Genomic DNA, 22971 nt, shown 5'->3' with positions numbered 1-22971 from the left:
TGACACGCAGCGTCCACACGCACTGGTGCATTAGTAGCGGACCAGGACGCAACGTCATGTAACTGCTTAACAGTCTGTGAACTGTCAACAACAACAGGTGCGGGAGGACGCTCGGCGTCCACACGAGACTGTTTTGACTGCCTAGTCTGAGCAGTCAAAACAACTCTAGACTGCGGTAGTTGACGCTCAGCGTCAAAACAAGTCAACTCCGCTGGTTGGCGAACGTCCTGAACGTCAACAGGAGCATTAGGAAGTGGCCTAACGTCCAAATGCGGCTGAAAATCAACACGTGACCGCATCGAGTGAGGCTCTACATATCGTGACTGACGTGACTTAGCTACGCCAACGTCAACAGGACGCACAAAGGTTCGTTTGGGTGGCTGAAGGCCAGGATCTCGATGAGATAAACGGCTAGGCTCAACGGGAACCTTATCGGCAGAATAGTCTTCCATAAGGGAGGCGAGCTTAGTCTGCATGTTCTGCAATATAACCCATTTAGGGTCCACGGGAATGGGTGCGGTAAACGACGGAGTTAACGTCTGAGACGGCACAACCTTGCCTACACCAAGACTCTCTGAGCCTGTGTAACGTTGCTGCTTAGGCGGCGAGCAGTCATCCGATGACTGCAACGGGTCAGAACTGTCCCAATGACTACATCCAGGACGCTGGACCTGTCCTGAAGGGACCGACTTTCGCTTAAGGGGCCTAGAAACCTTGCTCCACGGTTTCTTATGCGAAAAGCCTTCGGATGACGAGGAGAAAATGGGCTCTCTCGTCTTATGGTAGGGGCGATCTTGGTGAGATACGCCTGATACCATAGAGGGAACGTCTGTTCGCTGATCAAGGCCTCTCGAACCCATAAGTCGTACGACATTACTTCTCCCCTGGGCTTGGGAGCTTGCAAGAGGTCTCGGACTAGGTGAACGACAGGCACGAACAGACGAACCCTCGGTCGCAACACTGTTCACAACACTTTGCGCACTAATCACTTTCCCACTATTTTCCGCTGTGGCACTCTGACACTTAAGCTCCTTAACGTCAGCCATGAGTTGATTACGATCAGTTGCTAACGCTTCAACTCTTTCACCCAAGGCATGAAGAGCACGTAACATGTCTTGCATAGATGGTTCCTGAGTGCCAGAAGGGGGGTTAGGTACAACCACTACAGGGGAAGGATTAGGGTCAGGGGCATGTGGAGAGGAAAAATCTACTGACCTAGAGGAACTCCTCCTTACCCTATCTCTCTCTAGCCTACGTGCATACTTATCGTATTCGAGCCAATCGAATTCCGAAAGGCCCACGCATTCCTCACACCGATCTCCCAATTGACAGGTTTTACCCCGACAATTGGAACACACAGTATGTGGATCGAGAGAGGCCTTTGGAAGACGCCTATTACAGTCCCTAGCATTACACTTACGAAATCTAGGGGCTTGTGAAGCGTCAGCCATTTTGAATTAGTCAAAGAAAGTCCAAAAAACAATCCAAGTCATCAACAATTAAATCTGTCCAATAAAGAGTTCAAGAGTTTAAGTTGAGGAAAAACACCTGCACTGCGAAAGCTCAAACCAAAATGAAGTACTTCACCAAATATGTTGAGAAAACTCCAGGTTATACAGCGAGTATTGATACGTCTTGTCGTCAAGGTCGACAGAGAAGAATTGAAGGGTTTGTTTACATGCAAGAGTGGTATCTGGCCGATAGTTGGCGCTGGTGGGCACACCCGCAACCTTCATAGCGATCGCTCGCGAGTTTTTGAGTGTGTTTTCTGTCGAGCCGCTGAGCAGCAGCTATTATATATTCACCGGCTAAGTTAAATATTTAAAATTGTATTTTTCCTAACTATACAAACCTTAGCTATTTAATATGGGTAATTACTTTCGGCGTAGCTGAAAGGACGAGCCATTAGAATTTTAACGAGGGTTTACTACCCCACCGCTAGTTAGTTTGCTACCCTCCCCCCTCACACACCTGTGTGCTAAGTTCACTTTGCTCAGAGGTAGGACTTCACGGGGGACAGGGCTGGCGGGCAAGTTTGATTAAATAGCTAAGGTTTGTATAGTTAGGAAAAATACAAATTATCTCCGAATTTGTCATTTGTTCCGTAACTGAAATACAAACCACGCTATTTAATATAGGTGACTCAACCCTTAGGAAGGGTGGTAAAAGTCCCAGCCATACTGGCTTTTGGCTTTTGCCCGGGGACTCATTATCTGAGTGTGTCAGCACTCAACAATAAAGAGTCCCTGCACCTCGCTCGCACCTTGCTATGCAAGGGCTGCGGCCTACATAAGCTGTGTGTGAAGGATTATGTGTGACTTGTCCTAGGAAGTTGACCTGAAGTTCTTTAGATGGAAACTTTAGGCTAGGACTCTCCCAATACCACCTCGTCAGGGTATGGGAACGTGACAGTAATAACTTAATACTAGGAACACAAGGGAACATGGTTTACCTGCAGTGGTTTGAGGTCAGCTGTGCAGAGAACCCAGGATGCTGCTTTTCCCAAGAGAGGGAAGGATGAAGAAAAGAATAAGGGCCAGACATACCTTTTCTTTCATGCAGACCAAAACCAGGTAACAATGCCCTCAACCCTCTGCTACTTGTCCATTAAGGAGCCTGAGGTCTAAACCAGCTATCGTGCAGCCACCACAGGGCCGATAGAGAACGTATCGAGCCTCCTGTGGGTCACGTCTTGCAGGTAGTGGGCTGTGAAGGTCGTTTGACGCTTCCATACCCCTGCTTGTAGAACCTGCGTCACTGAGTTCTTTTAGAAGGCCAGGGACGTAGCTACACCCCTGACCTCATGAGCTCTAGGGCAAAATGACGGAGGAGGGTCAGGATTCAGGGACAGATGGATTGTATTTCGAATCCATGCTGAGATGGTGTTCTTGGTAACCCTCCTCTTCGACCTCCCAGTGCTAACAAACAATGCCTGCACTTGGGGATGAACTGCAGCTGTTCTTTTCAGATATAGCCTCAGACTCCTTACTGGGCACAGTAGGAGATGGTCTGGGTCATCTGTTACGGAACAAAGACTCGAAATCCGGAAGGAGTCGAACCGAGGGTCCGGCACTCCTGGATTCTGAGTCTTAGCAATAAACTCAGGGACGAAGCTGAACATTACCTCCCCCCATCCCCTTGAATGGGCGATGTCATACGAGAGACCATGAAGTTCACTAACTCGCTTGGCTAACACCAAAGCTAGTAGGAACACTGTCTCCCAAGTCAGGTGGCGATCTGAAGCCTGGCATAATGGTTCGTAGGGAGGTCTCTTAAGAGACCTGAGAACTCAAACCACGTTCCATGGAGGAGGTCTCACTTCTGACTGAGGGCAGGTAAGTTCATAACTACGTATGAGTAGGGAAAGTTCCAGCGAAGAAGAAATGTCCATTCCTTTGAGCCTGAAGGCTAGACTTAAGGCTGAGCGATAGCCTTTCACTGCCGAGACTGAAAGGCGCATTTCTTCTCGCAAGTACACAAAGAACTCCGCTATTGCTGGAATAATGGCATCGAGAGGAGAGATACCCCTTCCACAACACCAACCACAGAAAACTCTCAACTTTGCCTGGTAGACCCCTGCGGATGACTTTCGCAGGTATCCAGACATCCTTTACGCAACTTGTTGCGAAAATCCTCTCTCTGCGAGGAGATGCTGGATAGTCTCCAGGCGTCCGAAGCGAAGCTACGGCTTTGTGAAAGATGTTGGCGTGTGGTTGTTTGAGTAGCTCGTGTCGCGGAGGGAGTTCTCTCGGAGGCTCCGTAAGGAGTTGCAGAAGGTCTGGAAACCATTCCGCGTGATGCCACAGCGGAGCTATGAGGGTCATCGAGAGATTGACCGATATTCTGGTCTTGTTGAGTACCCTTCTCATCAGACAGAACGGGGGAAAGGCGTATACGTCGATGTTGTCCCACCGTTGTTGGAAAGCATCTTGCCAGAGAGCCTTGGGATCCGGGACTGGGGAGCAGTACAGCGGCAGTTTGAAGTTCAACGCTGTCGCGAACAGATCCACAGTCGGGGAACCCCACAAAGCCAGGACTTTGTTGGCTACTTGACGATCCAAAGACCACTCGGTACTCACTATCTGAGACGCTCTGCTCAGACTGTCGGCGAGCACATTCCTCTTGCCTGGAATGAAGCGAGCCGATAGTGGAATCGAGTGGACTTCGGTCCATCTCAGTATCTCTACTGCAAGATGGGATAGCTGGGTTGAAAAGGTACCTCCCTACTTGTTGATGTAAGCCACTACTGTGGTGTTGTTGCTCATCACCACCACAGAGTGACCCTCCAGGTGCTGTTGGAACTGTTGAAGGGCCAGAAATACGGCCTTCATTTCTAGCAGATTTATATGGAGACACTTTTCTGATTCTGACGACAGGCCTGAGGTCCTGTGGTTCAGAACGTGGGCCCTCCACCCTATCTTTGAGGCGTCCGAAAACAGCATCAAATCCTGGGGGAGGACGAGAAGATCCACTCCCTTTCGTAGGTTCTCGTCTGCCACCCACCAGTGAAGGTCCGTCCGTCCCGCGAAACCCATAGGGACCAGGACGTCCGGGGAATCGTGTCCTTGACTCCACCGAGACTTGAGTCGCCATTGCAGAGATCTCATTCTGAGACGACCGTTGGGAACTAGACGGGCCAAAGATGAGAGATGGCCGAGGAGACGTAACCACGACAGGGCTGGGAGTTCGTCTCGTCTGAGGAAAGGACTTGAGACCTTCCTCAGCCTTGCTATCCTGTCGTCTGATGGGAAGGCTTTGTGGAGATTGGTGTCCAGTATCATGCCTAGATATACCAGTCTTTGGGTAGGAAGCAGAGAACACTACTCGAGATTTACCATGATCCCTAGATCTTGGCAAATTCCCAGAATTTTGTCTCGGTGTCGAAGAAGGGTTGACTCCGAGTCTGCTAGGATCAGCCAGTCGTCCAGATAACGGAGGAGACGGATGCTGATCCTGTGTGCCCACGAAGATATCAGGGTGAACACTCTGGTGAAAACCTGAGGTGCTGTGGAGAGACCGAAACACAGCACCTTGAACTGGTAGATCTTGTTGTCTAGGCTGAATCTTAAGTACTTCCTTGAAGACGGATGGATTGGGATCTGGAAGTATGCGTCCTTCAGAGCCAGTGTACACATGAAGTCTCGCGGTCTCACTGCGAGTCTGACCGTGTCTGCAGTCTCCATACTGAACGGGGAATCGTGTCCTTGACTCCACCGAGACTTGAGTCGCCATTGCAGAGATCTCATTCTGAGACGACCGTTGGGAACTAGACGGGCCAAGGATGAGAGATGGCCGAGGAGACATAACCACGATTGGGCTGGGAGTTCGTCTCATCTGAGGAAAGGACTTGCGACCTTCCTCAGCCTTGCTATCCTGTCGTCTGATGGGAAGGTTTGTGGAGATTGGTGTCCAGTATCATGCCTAGATATACCAGTCTTTGGGTAGGAAGCAGAGAACACTACTCGAGATTTACCATGATCCCTAGATCTTGGCAAATTCCCAGAATTTTGTCTCGGTGTCGAAGAAGGGTTGACTCCGAGTCTGCTAGGATCAGCCAGTCGTCCAGATAACGGAGGAGACGGATGCTGATCCTGTGTGCCCACGAAGATATCAGGGTGAACACTCTGGTGAAAACCTGAGGTGCTGTGGAGAGACCGAAACACAGCACCTTGAACTGGTAGATCTTGTTGTCTAGGCTGAATCTTAAGTACTTCCTTGAAGACGGATGGATTGGGATCTGGAAGTACGCGTCCTTCAGAGCCAGTGTACACATGAAGTCTCGCGGTCTCACTGCGAGTCTGACCGTGTCTGCAGTCTCCATACTGAACGGGGAATCGTGTCCTTGACTCCACCGAGACTTGAGTCGCCATTGCAGAGATCTCATTCTGAGACGACCGTTGGGAACTAGACGGGCCAAGGATGAGAGATGGCCGAGGAGACATAACCACGATTAGGCTGGGAGTTCGTCTCATCTGAGGAAAGGACTTGCGACCTTCCTCAGCCTTGCTATCCTGTCGTCTGATGGGAAGGTTTGTGGAGATTGGTGTCCAGTATCATGCCTAGATATACCAGTCTTTGGGTAGGAAGCAGAGAACACTACTCGAGATTTACCATGATCCCTAGATCTTGGCAAATTCCCAGAATTTTGTCTCGGTGTTGAAGAAGGGTTGACTCCGAGTCTGCTAGGATCAGCCAGTCGTCCAGATAACGGAGGAGACGGATGCTGATCCTGTGTGCCCACGAAGATATCAGGGTGAACACTCTGGTGAAAACCTGAGGTGCTGTGGAGAGACCGAAACACAGCACCTTGAACTGGTAGATCTTGTTGTCTAGGCTGAATCTTAAGTACTTCCTTGAAGACGGATGGATTGGGATCTGGAAGTACGCGTCCTTCAGAGCCAGTGTACACATGAAGTCTCGCGGTCTCACTGCGAGTCTGACCGTGTCTGCAGTCTCCATACTGAACGGGGAATCGTGTCCTTGACTCCACCGAGACTTGAGTCGCCATTGCAGAGATCTCATTCTGAGACGACCGTTGGGAACTAGACGGGCCAAGGATGAGAGATGGCCGAGGAGACATAACCACGATTGGGCTGGGAGTTCGTCTCATCTGAGGAAAGGACTTGCGACCTTCCTCAGCCTTGCTATCCTGTCGTCTGATGGGAAGGTTTGTGGAGATTGGTGTCCAGTATCATGCCTAGATATACCAGTCTTTGGGTAGGAAGCAGAGAACACTACTCGAGATTTACCATGATCCCTAGATCTTGGCAAATTCCCAGAATTTTGTCTCGGTGTCGAAGAAGGGTTGACTCCGAGTCTGCTAGGATCAGCCAGTCGTCCAGATAACGGAGGAGACGGATGCTGATCCTGTGTGCCCACGAAGATATCAGGGTGAACACTCTGGTGAAAACCTGAGGTGCTGTGGAGAGACCGAAACACAGCACCTTGAACTGGTAGATCTTGTTGTCTAGGCTGAATCTTAAGTACTTCCTTGAAGACGGATGGATTGGGATCTGGAAGTACGCGTCCTTCAGAGCCAGTGTACACATGAAGTCTCGCGGTCTCACTGCGAGTCTGACCGTGTCTGCAGTCTCCATACTGAACGGGGATTCGTGTCCTTGACTCCACCGAGACTTGAGTCGCCATTGCAGAGATCTCATTCTGAGACGACCGTTGAGAACTAGACGGGCCAAGGATGAGAGATGGCCGAGGAGACATAACCACGATTGGGCTGGGAGTTCGTCTCATCTGAGGAAAGGACTTGCGACCTTCCTCAGCCTTGCTATCCTGTCGTCTGATGGGAAGGCTTTGTGGAGATTGGTGTCCAATATCATGCCTAGATATACCAGTCTTTGGGTAGGAAGCAGAGAACACTACTCGAGATTTACCATGATCCCTAGATCTTGGCAAATTCCCAGAATTTTGTCTCGGTGTCGAAGAAGGGTTGACTCCGAGTCTGCTAGGATCAGCCAGTCGTCCAGATAACGGAGGAGACGGATGCTGATCCTGTGTGCCCACGAAGATATCAGGGTGAACACTCCGGTGAAAACCTGAGGTGCTGTGGAGAGACCGAAACACAGCACCTTGAACTAGTAGATTTTGTTGTCTAGGCTGAATCTTAAGTACTTCCTTGAAGACGGATGGATTGGGATCTGGAAGTACGCGTCCTTCAGATCCAGTGTACACATGAAGTCTCGCGGTCTCACTGCGAGTCTGACCGTGTCTGCGGTCTCCATGCTGAACGGGGTCTGCTTGACAAACCTGTTCAGAGCTGAGAGGTCGATGACTGGTCTCCAGCCTCCAGACGCCTTCTTTACAAGAGAGAGTCGACTGAAGAAGACTGGGGACCCGTCGACGACCTCTTGGATGGCGCCCTTCTTCAACATGGTCTCGACTTCTGCCCGAAGGGCTTGCCCCCTTGCCGATCCCATGGCAAGAGAGCTCAACGACACTGGATTCGCTGTCAGGGGAGGTAGAGATGTTATGAACGGGACGCGATATCCTTGACTGATCACGGAGATCGTCCAGGAATCGGCCCCGAGTTGCTGCCACCTGTCTGCGCAACTTTGAAGGCATCCCCCCGCTGGTGGACATGCAGGGGGACTGCCAATCCTAGCGTTAGCGGCCTCGGCCACTCCCCCTAGGATTTTTCCCTCCCCTGGATGACTTTTTGCCTTTATTGTCTTTGACAGGAAAGGGCTGCTTCGACACTGTTGCCTTTGCTGCTACTGCCGGTTTCGTCGTCTTTGTAGGCCGAGGTTGTTGAGGTGCTGGAGGTTTATAGGGCTTTGATGTTAAAGCCCTATGGAGGAGGGAGTCCTGGTTGGACTTCCTCCACCTCTCAGCCGCCTGCTCTACATCTTTCGGCTCAAACCGACTACCCCCCAAAAGGGAGGAATGTCTGAGCCTACTGACCTCGGTGCTGGGGAACTTTGTGTTAAATCTTTCAGACACAGCATCTCGCGTTTCAGGATAGAATTAGCCCACAAGTTCGAGACTTGGTGGGCTAGAAACTCGATGGTACGAGTGCCTGAAAGAAGGAAAGTCTCCAAGGCCTTCCTGGTACTCTCCTTAGACAAGTCCTCGGATCGTATCAGGATGCCAAGAGACCCTAGCCAGATATCCAGCCACGAAGTTGCCTGCATGGCACACTTCGCTACCTTCTCCTGGCTGAGGATCTCCGAGGCCGAGAACGACACTGGCCGGTTGAAGTCTCTCTCAAGAGGGACTCCCCTGGAGAGCTCTTCCACCGAGTGGTGAAGGGGAAGAGCTAAACAAGACTCCTCCATGATCTCGAAGTACCTCCTCTGGTGGACACGAGGAGGTGGGAGGAGGTTGTTTCCGGCACTGGAACGGCTGGAGGAGGCAAGCTCGGAGAGCTGGCTCTCGACCTTATCTCTGGCACTCTTAACCCCCTGGGACCAAGGCAAAGCCGCGCTGGCTTTAGGGGGCTTCTGGGTACCAAAGACTCGGTCCAGAACCGTGTCCTTGCCCTCTCGAGGAGGAATCTCTGGATCCTCGAATCCGTTGAGGCTCCTCATCAGAGTCAGAACTTGCCAGAAGGCATGTTCCGACTCTTGCGGCTCTCCTCCTGATGGACTAGCAGCAAGGTCTCCAGTCCCCGAAGGCTCCTCTTGGGGGGACTCGTGGACGTTCTCTGCGGGCTTGGCTGGCTCTGGTCTGATCCTCGAAGATGATTTCGGAATTGTCTTGGAGTCCTTCGACTCCCTCCTGGGAGAGATACAGGATTCCAACAAAGATGGTGGGAGGCTCTTCTCCACCTCCACCCGGGAAGACTTCTCAGTGCGAGGTGGGGTTTCTCCCATTGGTGCGATGGGAGAACGCCTCACTTCACGTGAATCCCTGAGGACGGGAAATCCTCGTCCACAGGGGAGGGAGCCTCCCTAAAAGATTTCCGAGGAGCCAGTTTCGCCCTAGGAGAAGTTACTACGTCGTCCACTCCTCTCTTCCTCTTCAGGGGGGCCGAGATTGCCGCTGATTTGAGGCCTAGTTCAGAGAAAGCGGGCTTGAAAGCCTGCGTAACCGCACTGATCAAGGACCCAAACCAGGCCTGCCGACTGACATCAGCGCTGTCAGACACACCCTCTGGAGGGAAGGGGATCGTAAGATCCCTAGGAGTGGAAACTACAACAGGGTCTGCCTGAAAAGAAGCTGTGGAAGAAACGTTCCTGGACCTGTCCGGAGATTTCCCTCCCTCCGTTGAGCACGCTGTCCTGTGCTTACGGGGGAGGGGAACGCGATGAGGATGACCTGACCGCGCGTTGTCCTGCAGCCTCTCGTGTGGGGACGCGCTGTGAATCGCGCTGGGCATCGACGTGGCGTTCGCGCGATAGGTTATTGCCTGGATCGGGTGCGGGCGATCGCTCACGCGCGCGGGGGCGATGGCGCGGGCGAGCGATGGCGAGCGGGCGAGTGATGGCGCGCAGGCGAGCGATGGCGTGCAAGCGAGGGTGCGCGTTGGCGCGCAGGCATGCGTTAACGCGTGGGAGAGGGCGCGCGTTGGCGAGCGATGGCGCGCAGGAGAAGGAGCTCGTGGACGCGCAGGTGAAGGGGCGCGTTGGCGCGCAGGTGAAGGGGCGCGTTGGCGAACAGGTGAAGGGGCGCGTTGGCGCGCAGGTGCGCATTCCGGAGACCTCAGACGGTGTGTAGCCACAGGATCCCGAAGGGCCCGTAAAGGCGAAGCCGTTGGGCGTGCGCGCGCAGGGGAAATATCCCTAGCGCGCGGGCGCACAGGAGGGCGCTCATCTGGAACCGTAGTTCTAGCAGTGGGCGCGCGATGGAGACTGCGGGTGATGGCGCGTAGGCGAGGGATGGCGAGCAGGCGAGATCTGGTGGCACGTCGACGATCGGTGGTGCGGTGGAGAAGTCTTCCCTCTGGAGCCCAGATCCGAAGATCGTGGGCGAGAAGGCAAACGATGGAGCGCAGGCGAGCGCTGGCGAGCAGGAAAGCGCTGACGAGCAGGAGAGCACTGACGAGCAGGAGAGCGCTGGCGAGCAGGAGAGCGCTGGCGCACAGGAGATCGCTGACGAACAGGAGAGCGCTGACGAGCAGGAGACCGTGGGCGTGCATGGCGCCCATCAGGCTGAGGGCGCGCAGTGGTGCGCTGGGGAGGAGGAGATTGTGGGCGTGCAGGTGAGCGTTGGCGCGTTGTCTCTGGAACCGCCGGGCGAGCAGGAGATCGTGGGCGTGCAGGTGAGCGTTGGCGATGTGGAGGATTAATTTTATTTTAATTTATTTTTGTTTTGCCAAATCGAGAGAGAGAGAGAGAGAGAGAGAGAGAGAGAGAGAGAGAGAGAGAGAGAGAGAGAGAGAGAGAGAGAGAGAGAGAGAGAGAGAGTTGTTTTAGTATTGTTAAATCGAGACATTTTATTTGCTTTAGCTTTGTCATTAGAGAGAGAGAGAGAGAGAGAGAGAGAGAGAGAGAGAGAGAGAGAGAGAGAGAGAGAGAGAGAGAGAGAGTGAGTGAGTGAGTGTGGGTGTTTATTTACTTAAGTTTTGTCAAACCGCAAGAGAAAGAAAGTGTTTATTTGCTTAGTTTTGTGAGAGAGAGAGAGAGAGAGAAAGAAAGAAAGTGTTTATTTGCTTAGTTTTGTGAGAGAGAGAGAGAGAGAAAGAAAGAAAGTGTTTATTTGCTTTAGTTTTGTCAGAGAGAGAGAGAGAGAGAGAGAATTTCATTTGCTTTAATTTTGTTAGATCGCGCGTGCGCGAGAGAGTATGTGTGTATGTGCGTTTGTGTGTGCGTGTTTTGTGTGTCCGCGGTGCGCGCCGAAGAAAAAGGGTAATTAGCGAATGATTGTTTGAAGTTGGAAAGATTGTTGGTATATTTGAGGTTGTTTGTTTACCTTTTTAGCTAGGATAGGGTGGTGATGAATGTCTTGGGCGAAAGCATTGGATCTCGAACGATAGAAGGAGTCGGTTCTGCATTTTTTTGTTCTTCGGAAGCCGGCTGATTAGTGTTTTTATGTTCTGAGTAAGTACTGTTTTTATTCATTTTTGTTAGGCGCGTTCGTGAATGATAGAAAGTTTATTGTTTATCTTTGATTATAGTGCGATAGTTGTTAGTTAGGAGTGTTCATAAGTGTTTTTTATTTTTTTTGGCAGGCCGCGATTCCTCCTTTGGAGAGGTTTTCTTGAATGTAAATTTGTTGTTGACGACTTGGCCTATAACAGAACTTGATAGGACTGCTCAGATTGATTTATTTGTTGACGACCCGGACCGAATTTACTTCTGATTGCTGTTGATGATGATGATACCGATGAGGATGATGATGATGATGATGATTACGCTCACGGACTAAATCAATTAAAACATTTTTGTATTGACTGAGTGTCAAGTGTTGCCATATTGTGGCGTTGTAACCGAGTTGTGGGGTTGGGCCATAAAAGGACTGTTGGCCCTTGTGTGGACAACGACGTCCACACATAAACAAATATTGGTTTTGGTGTGTCACGTGTGTGTGGATAAAGAGTTCCACTCATAAACAAATATTGGTTTTGGGTGTAGTAATTTTAAGTTGTTAGGGTTTTTTTATTTGAATGGTGTTACGGTTTTATATTTAATATTGTTTATGATTCGTGATAAGTGTTTTTTTTTGGTTTATGATTGCGTTTACTTTTAAGAATATAGTGTTAAGGTTATGTTTTGTTTTCATTTTCCTTCTGTCCAAGAGTCCAGTTTGAAGTAGAGTCAGGGGAAAGTTTGTATTGTGGGATATTGAGAAAGAGGAGTGATCAAGGGTGTGGGGGGGTTGTGTTTGTTTACATCCCGCTACAGCGAGACGTGTCTGCAACTGGCGAGCGCTTGCGCGCAGGAGAACGTTGGCGCACAGGGGATACCTGGCGCTTAAGGGACTTACGCATAATGTGTGAAAGCCCCTTCTGCCCCGAAGGGACCGGTGCCCGTTGAATAACAGGATGGGAGGGCGCCCACAGCGCATCTGCAGCCAGGAAGGGCGATGGCAGGTCAGCAGGTCTGGCAGGAGAAGGAGATCGCGAACGATCTGCGGAGAGGTCCAAGTCCAAAGAAGTAGCAAGAACGGTCGCTGAAGGACGAGGTTCCTCTGCGGCGGACTGCGAGGATGAAGACCCGATGAGGTGCCTCCTAACACCCTTGGGAGGAAAAGGTAGACCTCGGTGACGAAGAGGAAGGCGAGCCTTACGTCTTGTACGTCCTCTGGGAGCAGCAGGCAAACCATCGGCAGTCCTCTGAAGAGGCTGTCAGTGAACTTCCCCGAGGGGGAGAATCACCTGCAGGAGAGACCGTTGGACTTAGTTCCTCCCTCGAAGGGTGTTCGGAGGGGGGAGCTAAGCCTTCAGCTACAGCAGGAGCAGAGGTTTGAACACTCTCATTGGAAGCCTCTGCCACAACAGCCTCGACGATAGACAGAGGGTCAACCTCTGCTACCGTTGGTGACTGTTTGACAGCTGCTCCCAACCTGATCATGTCAAACAGGGCTTCCTTGGAGGGCGAGCCCTGAAGCCCCAATGAAGCCCAAAGCTGTAAAAGATCATTATTACTCACATTTACATTAGGAGAAACAATTAAATCCTCCCCCGGGGGAGGAGGAGGAGCTGCCTCGCTATGGGAAGCAACTCCCTCTCCCAAACCCCGAGATCGGTCAACAACAATACGGCCTACGCTACCACTCGACGGCCTCTCAAGAGAAACCGATCGAGTGGGAGCTTCGGAGGAGGTTTGGGCCACGGAAGAAGTGTCCTTAGGATTTTCCTTCTTCAAAGAAACCTTTGAAGGAGAAATATTCCGTTTGGACTTCTTCTTCCGGCGCCGGGAAAACCTCTCCCACTGGGAGGTAGACCACTCCCTACATTCAATACATAAATTACCACTATCACACCATTGCCCCCTACAATAAGGGCATAAGGTGTGTGGGTCGGTGTCTATTGCCGACATGAAGGTCCCACAAGGGCGGTCAGGCAACCCAGGACACTTCCGCATCGTAGAGGCCAACTTCACAACACTCTAGAAAAAGAAAAAGCAAAAACAAAGATTAATAATGGCTGTCGTGTAGGCGAGGGTGACAGCGGACACATACGACTAGCACCCGAGCCGATAGGAAAGTGAACTTAGCACACAGGTGTGTGAGGGGGGAGGGTAGCAAGCTACCCTCCCTACCCCCCGCTAACTAGCAGTGGGGTAGTAAACCCTCGTTAAAATTCTAATGGCTCGTCCTTTCAGCTACGCCGAAAGTAATTACCCATATTAAATAGCGCGGTTTGTATTTCAGTTACGGAACAAATGTATTTTTAATTTTTCCTTACTATACAAACCTGAGCTCTATGCTATGGATATATTGTTCAGGCATAGCTGCAAAACTACCCATAAACTTTTTATGCTACATAAACAATCATTGGAAGGAGAAAGGATTAATGAGGAGGAGTCATTTAAATATTTGGGAACTATGATTACTCATACAGGGTCTTTAGAATTGGAGTTTAATGAAAGATTGAAGAAAGCAAACCAGCAATGGCTAGGTTAAGTAAAATGTGTGAAATTCGTAGATAATTTGTATGTTTCCTAACGGAACAAACCTTTAGCTATTTATTACGGGTATCACTTTCAGCAAAACTGAAAGGACCACCCATTAAAATTTTAATGAGGGTTAACTACCCATTCCGCTAGTTAGCGGGGGTTGGGGGGTAGCTTGCTACTGTTCCCGCTCACACACCTGTGATTTAGCTTACCTTGCTTGTGGGTAGGACTTCAAGGGGGATAGGGCTGGCAAGTAAGTTTGTATAAATAGCTAAAGGTTTGTATTGTTAAGAAAAATATAATTTATCTACAAATCCCTAACTGGAATACATACCTACGTTATTTATTAGGGGCGACTCATGCCCCAGACATTGTGAGCCCTGGGGTGACGTGAAGGAGGAGGGTCCATTTTCAGGGCATGGTCTATGACCTTGCAAATCCAAGCAGAGATGGAGTTTATAGTGACCCTGCTCTTGTTCCCCCGTGCTGATGAAAAGTACAGGCACACGGAGATGGGTTGCGGCTGTTCTCTTGAGGAACAGCCTCAAACTCCTCACTGGTCAGAGAAAGAGATGATCAGGGTCATCAGTTATAGGGCGGAGACTCGAAATCCGGAAGGAGTTGAATTGGGGATCCGCCACTCCCAGATTCTGAGTCTTGGCTACTAACTCAGGGACGAAGCCGAACGTTACCTCTAACCATCCCATTGAATGGGCGATGTCGTACGAGAGACCAAAAAGTTCACTGACTCGCTCGGCCGAAGCTAAAGCTTGTAGGAACACCATCTTCCAAGTGAGGTCGTGATCCATTGCCTGACGTAATGGTTCATAGGGAGGTCTCTTTAGAGACCTGAGCTCTCGAACCACGTTCCATAGGGGAGGTCTCAATTCCGACTGAGGGCAGGAAGTTCATAACTCAGTATGAGTAAGGAAAGTTCTAGCGATGAGGAAATGTCCATTCTGTTGAGTCTAAGGGCGAGGGAGATAACCTTTAACCGCCGAGACTGAAAGGCGCATTTCTTCACGCAAATACTCAAGGAACTCCGCTATTACTGGACTAGTGGCATCGAGAGGAGAGATACCCCTTCCACGACACCAACCACAGAAGACTTTTCACTTTGCCTCGTAGACTGCTGCTGATGATTTCCACGGGTATCCAGACATCCTGCCCGCAACTTGTTGTGAAAATCCTCTCTGAGTTAGGAGATGCTAGATGGTCTCCAAGCGTAAAGTTGTAGCGAAGCTACGGCTTTGTGGAAAATGTTGGCCTGTGGTTGTTTGAGTAGATCATGTCGTGGAGGGAGTTCTTTTGGAGACTCCGTCAGGAGTTGCAGAAGGTCCGGAAATCATTTTGCATGATGCCATAGCGGCGCTTTCAAGATAGAGATGACTAGCAAAATCAAACCGAAGCAATTTGCGTCAATAGGCATAGGAGGAGATGAGGATGAGGATGATAACGATGACGATGACGAAACAATCCACCACTAGTTAGCATGGGTAAACCAACCACCCTGCTTGCACACTAGACTAGACTGAATATCCAATTTTGATGATGGCAGGACTTTCTAGGGGGACAAGTGATGGCAGGCCAAGTATCAGTAAAGAGCTCAGGTTTTTATAGTTAGGAAAAATATATATTTCTTCCAAATTTGTCATTTGTTCCTACACAAATGCAAACCACTATCTCTTTACTATGGAGACTCACTGATAGGTGGTTGAAAGTCTTAAAACTCAACTGGCTGGCAATTGTGGCAAATGAGTCAAAACCTAAGAACTGTGACTTGACCAGGTAAGGTTATTGGAGCATAAAGTACTCCTCTTACTTAAACTAAACATTGTCCAACCCTCCCTCGCACGTTTGGATGGAAACGAGAAAGGTAGAGGTGGTTTGTCTGCGAATGCGTGCTGTCATCGCTCGTGAATGTCAGAACAAGCTGGCTCAATTCCGTAGGGAGTAGAGGCCTGATGTAAGAACCCTGAAGGGTTACATCTCACGAGATTCGTCGAGGCTCGTTGTGCCTAGGGGGCACAATGGCGAGAGGCGACGACTGCAGGCATCACCAACTGGGTGCTTCAAATAGCTGGAGTAAGGCATATTCGAGTCTACAGTACTTTACTTTACTTTGATGGCTGCTATTCCGGTCCCATACAGCAGGGGAACCCCACTCTCTACAGGACCTCCACTGTCGTTTTCCCTTGTTCGTTCCTAGTATTTAACGTTTCATATCGTGTATTGTTCATTTACTGTTAAATCATCACAGTCAAAAGACTCATGAAATAAGAGTCTTCAGTTTCCTCTTGAAAGCCTTAAGGTCTTCAATCACTCGAATGTTTCGTGGGAGCTTATTATATAGTCTTGGGGCCGCATATTTAAAGGCTCTGGAGCCTACAGTAAACATACATCTAGGTTTCAATAGTTTGAATCCATCTGTAACTATTCTCGTGTCGACACGATTTGTTGGCTGCGCAATATGTAGCAATTCTCTTTAAGTATTTTGGATGCCCGGTTCTGATAACTTGGTGGATTATTGTACATATTTTAAATTAAATTCTCGCTTTAATCAGCAGCCAGTGTAAATCGATTAGTATAGGTGTGATCCTTTCTCTAGGTGGGACACCTTCTATCAGTCTTGCTCCTCTGTTTATTATGTTTTGTAATTTCTTAAGTTGCACTTTTGGTAAATTGTAGTCAACAGAGTTGCAGTAGTCAATCCTGGTAAGAAAACAGTTTATCACAAGTTTCTTTACAGAATTTTTGTCCAAGTACTTTTTTATAAACGCAATATTTCTTAGATGATAAACAGCAGTTTTTATTACATTATTAATTTGGGCATTTACAGACAGGTCTAATGCTTGCTTATTAGGAGAGGAAGCCCTATTGGGTCGGCAAGAAGGGCAACTTTTTTTGCAGGGTGGAGGAAAAGCGTGTTTCTCTTACAGAGGGAACTCGTGCACTTAGCAAGCTCAGGTTGCCATGTGCAGCCAGCATGCTAAGCTAGCTCAGCTAGCTGACTATGATCAACCAGACTGGCTGGGACTTTGAGGAAACTATCAGTAAATCATCCTTAGGTGGGTGAGAATTTGTGAAGTACGATTCTGGAGGCTCTGGGGGCGGAAGGCTGTGGACAACCCCTGTGGAAGCAGATGTGCGCTCCTCCTGTGCCTTTAACTTCAGTACATGTACCTCGAACAGCTGTTCCTTAAGAGGGGGAACTCGAAATCCCCAAGGAAGGGCAAATTTGATGCATAGTGCCAAACGAAAGAGATATTCCTTTAGTGATGGGCGCTAGCGCTTTGCTAGGGGAAGCAATAGGGTCCTCCATACCCGGGAGCTGTCAATGGGTCAAAGGATCATCACTCTTACTTCTTCGTTCTCCGTATGAGACCAAAAGAGCAGAGTGAGAGGGGTGGAAGAGACGCCTGAGTAATTAGTCGCGACTTCTACCTTGAAGACAACCCCAAGGGAGAAGAATTCCTTTTAGACTTCTTTTTCCCTCGCCTACTGCACTGCTCCCACTCGGGGGATGGCCACTTCTGAAATTCTGTGCAAAGAGATGCCTAAGTGCATGAGTGTCGTTTTCACCCACGGCAAAGGGAGCGAGGATTCATTTCCTCCACTGACATGAAGGTGCTGCTAGAGCTCCCTTCGATGCCAGGATAAACCCTCATCTTAAGAGGTCCTGAATAAGACCAATCACACCTAAAAATGGAAACAAAGTGAGTTTATAGCCAATCTTTAAATATGGTTTTAAGGGAGAGAGATGGCATGTCTGCTTTCTACCGAGCCAAAAGCATAAGTAGATAAACAGGCTAGCTGAGTGTGTGAGTGGTGTGGTTGGTCTACCACCTGCTAACTAGCAATGGGTTGTTTACCTTGCGTAGAAAGTTTATGGCTATCTTTCCACTTGTGCTGGAACAATATATTCATAGTAAAGAGCGAATGGTTTGTATTTGTGTAGGAACAACATAGTTTGAGGAATACAGTAGAAAACATCAAGGAAAAAGAGCAACAGCTAGGCTTCCTTTGCTGATCCTTATTTCGACTGTCTCAACACTAGTGCTGTGAATGGCAGTTCTTTTAATCTGATCTTTTTACACCAGGTTCATAAACAACAGTATTCATAAGACATATTTATAGCATTACCACAGGATACAGTCAGAGAATACATTATCCCAATAATCATTACCACAATCTTCATCTTTCTAAAGGGTCAAAAAATACTACCATAGGAAAGATCACAAGAAATCACTACATCTAGTTTCAGCTTCAAGAGAATACCACATTTTAAACTTTGGATATTTCAATACATAATCTCTAATTTGCAGTGAGAAATGCAGTAATAAAGAAGTACAGTATTAACCAACCTTGATTCAGCATCCTTGCAGCATGTCCATCAAAGGCATCTAAAAACCCTGAGAGAATATAACTTCCGGCTGCTAAGCCAGGACTTGTAGGCATATAGTAGAAGGATATAATTGCCAGTATGATTCGACCATACCCTGAAAATTATGAAGTCAGTCAGTCATACTTGATATATCTTGGATAATGGATTACTAGTGAGCATGTCTACAAAAAACAAATTTCAATATTAAAATTTATTAGTTTGAAGGTTCCATCTAAAATAAATGTGACTGTATCATAGCTTGAATTATCATAACCTCTCATGACTCTCAAACAACATGACGCAATAATTTGAATTACTGTATCATCTTTCTTAGTAACCTAGTATGTACTGCACATTAGTCAAAACTTCTGACAACTTATAAAAATGACAAATTCGTAGATAATTTGTATTTTCCTAACTATACAAACCTTAGCTATTTACATGGGGTAAGTACTTCGGCGTAGCTGAAATGACGAGCTATAAGAATTTTAACGAGGGTTTACTACCCCTCCGCTAGTTAGCGGGGGGGGGGGGGGGTAGCTTGCTACCCCTCCCCCCTCACACACACAGTGAGTGCTTCACTTTACTTAGAGGTAGGACTTATCCCGGGGGACAGGGCTGGCGGGCAAATATGTGTAAATAGCTAAGGTTTGTATAGTTAGGAAAAATACAAATTATCTACGAATTTGTCATTTGTTCCGTAACTGAAATACAAACCACGCTATTTACATGGGGTGACTTAACCCTTAGGAAGGGTGGTAAGTCCCTGCCATACTGGCTTTGGCTTGCCCGGGGATTCCATATTCGAGTGTTTACGTACTCAGACAATAGGGAATCCCTGCTCCTCTGCTAGCAGCTGTGAAACTGCTGCAGCCTACGTAAGGTGTGCGCGAAGGTAAAAAGTGACTCGTCCCAGGAAGTTGACCTGGAGTTCCTCAGATGGAAATTTAGGCTAGGACTCTCCCAATACCACATTGTCAGGGTATGGGGACATGACAGTATTACACTTAATACTAGGAACACAAGGAAGCATGGTTTACCTGCAGGGGTTTGAGGTCAGCTGTGAGAACCCAGGATGCTGCTCTCTCCAAGGGAGGAGAGGATGAAGAAAAGAATAAGGGCCAGACATACCTTTTCATTCATGCAGACTAAAACCGGGTAACAATGCCATCAACCTTCTGCTACTTGTCCATTAAGGAGCCTGAGGTTTAGACCAGCTGTTGTGCAGCCACCACAGGGCCGATAGAAAACGTATCGAGCCTCCTGTGGGTCACGTCTTGCAGGTAGTGGGCTGTGAAGGTGGTCTGACGCTTCCACACCCCAGCTTGCAGGACCTGCGTCACTGAATAATTCTTCTTGAAGGCCAGGGACGTAGCTATGCCCCTGACATCATGCGCTCTAGGGCGACGTGACGGAGAAGGGTCAGGATTCAAGGCCAGGTGTATTACCTTGCGAATCCAGGCTGAGATGGTATTCCTGGTGACCCTTCTCTTCGTTTTCCCAGTGCTCACAAACAAGGCTTGAACCTGGGGACGAACTGCAGCTGTTCTCTGAAGATACAACCTCAGACTCCTTACTGGGCAAAGTAGGAGATGGTCTGGGTCATCTGTTACAGAATGGAGACTCAAAACCTGGAGAGAGTCGAACCGAGGGTCCGGCACTCCCAGGTTCTGAGTCTTGGCAACAAACTCAGGGACGAACCTGAACGTTACTTCCCCCATCCCCTTGAATGGGCGATGTTGTATGAGAGACCATGTAGTTCGCAGACTCGCTTGGCCGAGGCCAAAGCTAGCAGGAACACCGTTTTCCAAGTAAGGTGGCGATCTGAAGCCTGGCGTAGTGGTTCGTAAGGAGGTCTCTTTAGAGACCTGAGAACTTGAACCACGTTCCAAGGAGGGGGGTTAAGGTAAGGGCAGGTAAGTTCATAGCTTCGTATGAGAAGAGAAAGTTTCAGCGAGGAAGAAATGTCCATTCCTTTGAGCCTGAAGGCAAGACTTAAGGCTGAGCGATAGCCTTTCACTGCCGAGACTGAAAGGCGCATTTCCTCCCGCAAATACACGAGGAACTCCGCTATTGCCGGAATAGTGGCATCGAGTGGAGAGATACCCCTTCCATGACACCAACCACAGAAGCCACTTCGCCTGATAGACCCCTGCGGATGACTTGCGCAGGTGTCCAGACATCCTGTTCGCAACTTGTTGCAAAAATCCTCTCTCTTTGAGGAGATGCTGGAAAGTCTCCAGGCGTGAAGTCGAAGCGAAGCTACGGCTTTGTGGAAGATGTTGGCATGTGGTTGTTTGAGTAGCTCATGACGTGGAGGGAGTTCCCTTGGAGGCTCCGTAAGGAGTTGCAGAAGGTCCGGAAACCATTCTGCGTGATGCCATAGCAGAGCTATGAGGGTCATTGAAAGGTTGACCGATATTCTGGTCTTGTTGAGTACTCTCCTCATCAGACAGAACGGGGGAAAGGCGTACACATCGATGTTGTCCCACCATTGTTGGAAGGCATCTTGCCAGAGAGCCTTGGGATCCGGGACTGGGGAGCAGTACAGCGGGAGCAGTACAGCGGGAGCTTGTAGTTCAGCGCTGTAGCGAACAGGTCCACAGTCGGGGAACCCCACAAAGTCAGGACTTTGTTGGCTACATGAGGATCCAAAGACCACCTGGTACTCACTATCTGTGTCGCTCTGCTCAGACTGTCGGCGAGCACATTCCTTTTGCCCGGAATGAAGCGAGCTGCTAGTGTGATCGAGTGGACTTCGGACCATCTCAGTATCTCTACTGCAAGATGGGATAGCTGGGTTGAAAAGGTACCTCCCTGTTTGTTGATATAAGCCACCACTGTGGTGTTGTCGCTCATCACTACCCCAGAGTGGCCCGCCAGGACTTGGTGGAACTTCTGAAGTGCCAGGAACACGGCCTTCATTTCTAGCAGGTTTATGTGAAGGTACTTTTCTGATTCTGACCACAGGCCTGAGGTCCTGTGGTTCAGGATGTGGGCCCCCCACCCTTTCTTTGATGCGTCCGAAAACAACATCAAGTCCGGGGGGAGGACGAAAAGATCCACTCCCTTTCGTAGGTTCTCGTCTGCCACCCACCACTGGAGATCCGTCTGTTCCGGTTGTCCCATAAGGATCAGGGTGTCCGGGGAATCGTGTCCTTGATTCCACCGCGACTTGAGTCGCCACTGGAGAGATCTCATTCTGAGGCGACTGTTGAGAACCAGACGGGCCAGGGAGGAGAAATGGCCGAGGAGACGTAACCACGTTTGGGCTGGAAGTTTTTCTCGTGTGAGGAAAGGTCTCGCGACCTTCCTCAGCCTTGCTATCCTGTCGTCTGATGGGAAGGCTTTGTGGAGATTGGTGTCTATGACCATGCCTAGGTATACCAGTTTCTGAGAGGGCTGCAGAGAGGAATTCTCAAGGTTTACCATGATCCCTAGATCTTGGCAAAGTTCGAGAAGCTTGTCTCGGTGGCGAAGAAGGGTTGCCTTCGAGTCTGCTAGGATTAGCCAGTCGTCCAGATAACAGAGGAGACGGATGCCGGTCCTGTGAGCCCATGATGAAATCAGGGTGAACACCTTGGTGAACACTTGGGGTGCTGTGGAGAGACCGAAGCACAGCACCTTGAACTGGTAGATCTTGTCATCTAGGCAAAATCTTAAGTACTTCCTTGAAGACGGGTGGACTGGGATCTGGAAGTACGCGTCCTTCAGGTCCAGTGTGCACATGAAGTCTTGTGGTCTCACTGCAAGCCTGACCGTGTCTGCCGTCTCCATACTGAACGGAGTCTGTTTGACAAACCTGTTCAGTGTCGAGAGGTCGATGACTGGTCTCCAGCCTCCAGACGCCTTTCTCACAAGAAAGAGTCGACTGTAGAAGCCTGGGGACCCGTCCACAACCTATTGGAGAGCGTCTTTCTTCAACATGGTCTGGACTTCTGCCCGGAGGGCCTGTCCCTTTACCGATCCTATGGTAAGGGACCTCAATGACACTGGATTCGCTGTCAGGGGAGGTAGACATGAGATGACCCTGACCGATTACGGAAATCGTCCAGGTATCTGCCCCGAGTTGCTGCCACCTTGTCGCGCAACTTTGTAGGCATCCCCCCACTGGTGGACATGCAGGGGGACTGCCAATCCTAGCGTTTACGGCCTCGGCCGTTCCCTCTAGGATTCTTGCCTCCTCCCCTGGAGGACTTCTTGCCCCTTCTGCCCTTGGCAGGAAAGGGCTTAGACACCTTCTGCTTCGCTGTCGTTGTCTTCCTAGTGTCCTTAGCTGGACGGGGTTGCTGAGCTGCTGGAGGTTTGTAAGGCCTTGATGTCAGGGCCTTGTGGATGAGGGAATCTTGATTGGACTTCCTACACCTCTCAGAAGCTAGCTCCACGTCCTGTGGCTCAAACAAGCTCTTACCGAGAACGGAAGAGTGTCTGAGCCTGCTAACATCAGAACTGGGGACCTTCTGGTGGAACCTTTCAGCCACTGCGTCCCGACGCTTGAGAATCGTGTTGGCCCACAAGCTCGAGACTTGATGGGCCAGAAACTTGATGGTTCGCGTGCCTGAGAGTAAGAATGTC

General features: G+C 49.5%; 1 protein-coding gene across 1 annotated transcript in view; it reads right to left on the bottom strand.

Annotated features, from left to right (window-relative positions):
• Positions 1-22971, bottom strand: part of Pis (phosphatidylinositol synthase) — an 82381-nt gene that overhangs the window by 19203 nt on the left and 40207 nt on the right. The window contains exon 3 of the mRNA XM_068362678.1: positions 18377-18511. Coding sequence (XP_068218779.1) covers positions 18377-18511 — 135 coding nt within the window. The remainder of the gene's footprint in view (positions 1-18376; positions 18512-22971) is intronic.

The sequence above is a fragment of the Palaemon carinicauda genome, chromosome 39, assembly GCF_036898095.1.
Source record: "Palaemon carinicauda isolate YSFRI2023 chromosome 39, ASM3689809v2, whole genome shotgun sequence".
Taxonomy (NCBI): domain Eukaryota; kingdom Metazoa; phylum Arthropoda; class Malacostraca; order Decapoda; family Palaemonidae; genus Palaemon; species Palaemon carinicauda.
The sequence above is the reverse complement of the archived record's forward strand: the minus strand, read 5'-3'. Positions and strand labels throughout refer to the sequence as shown.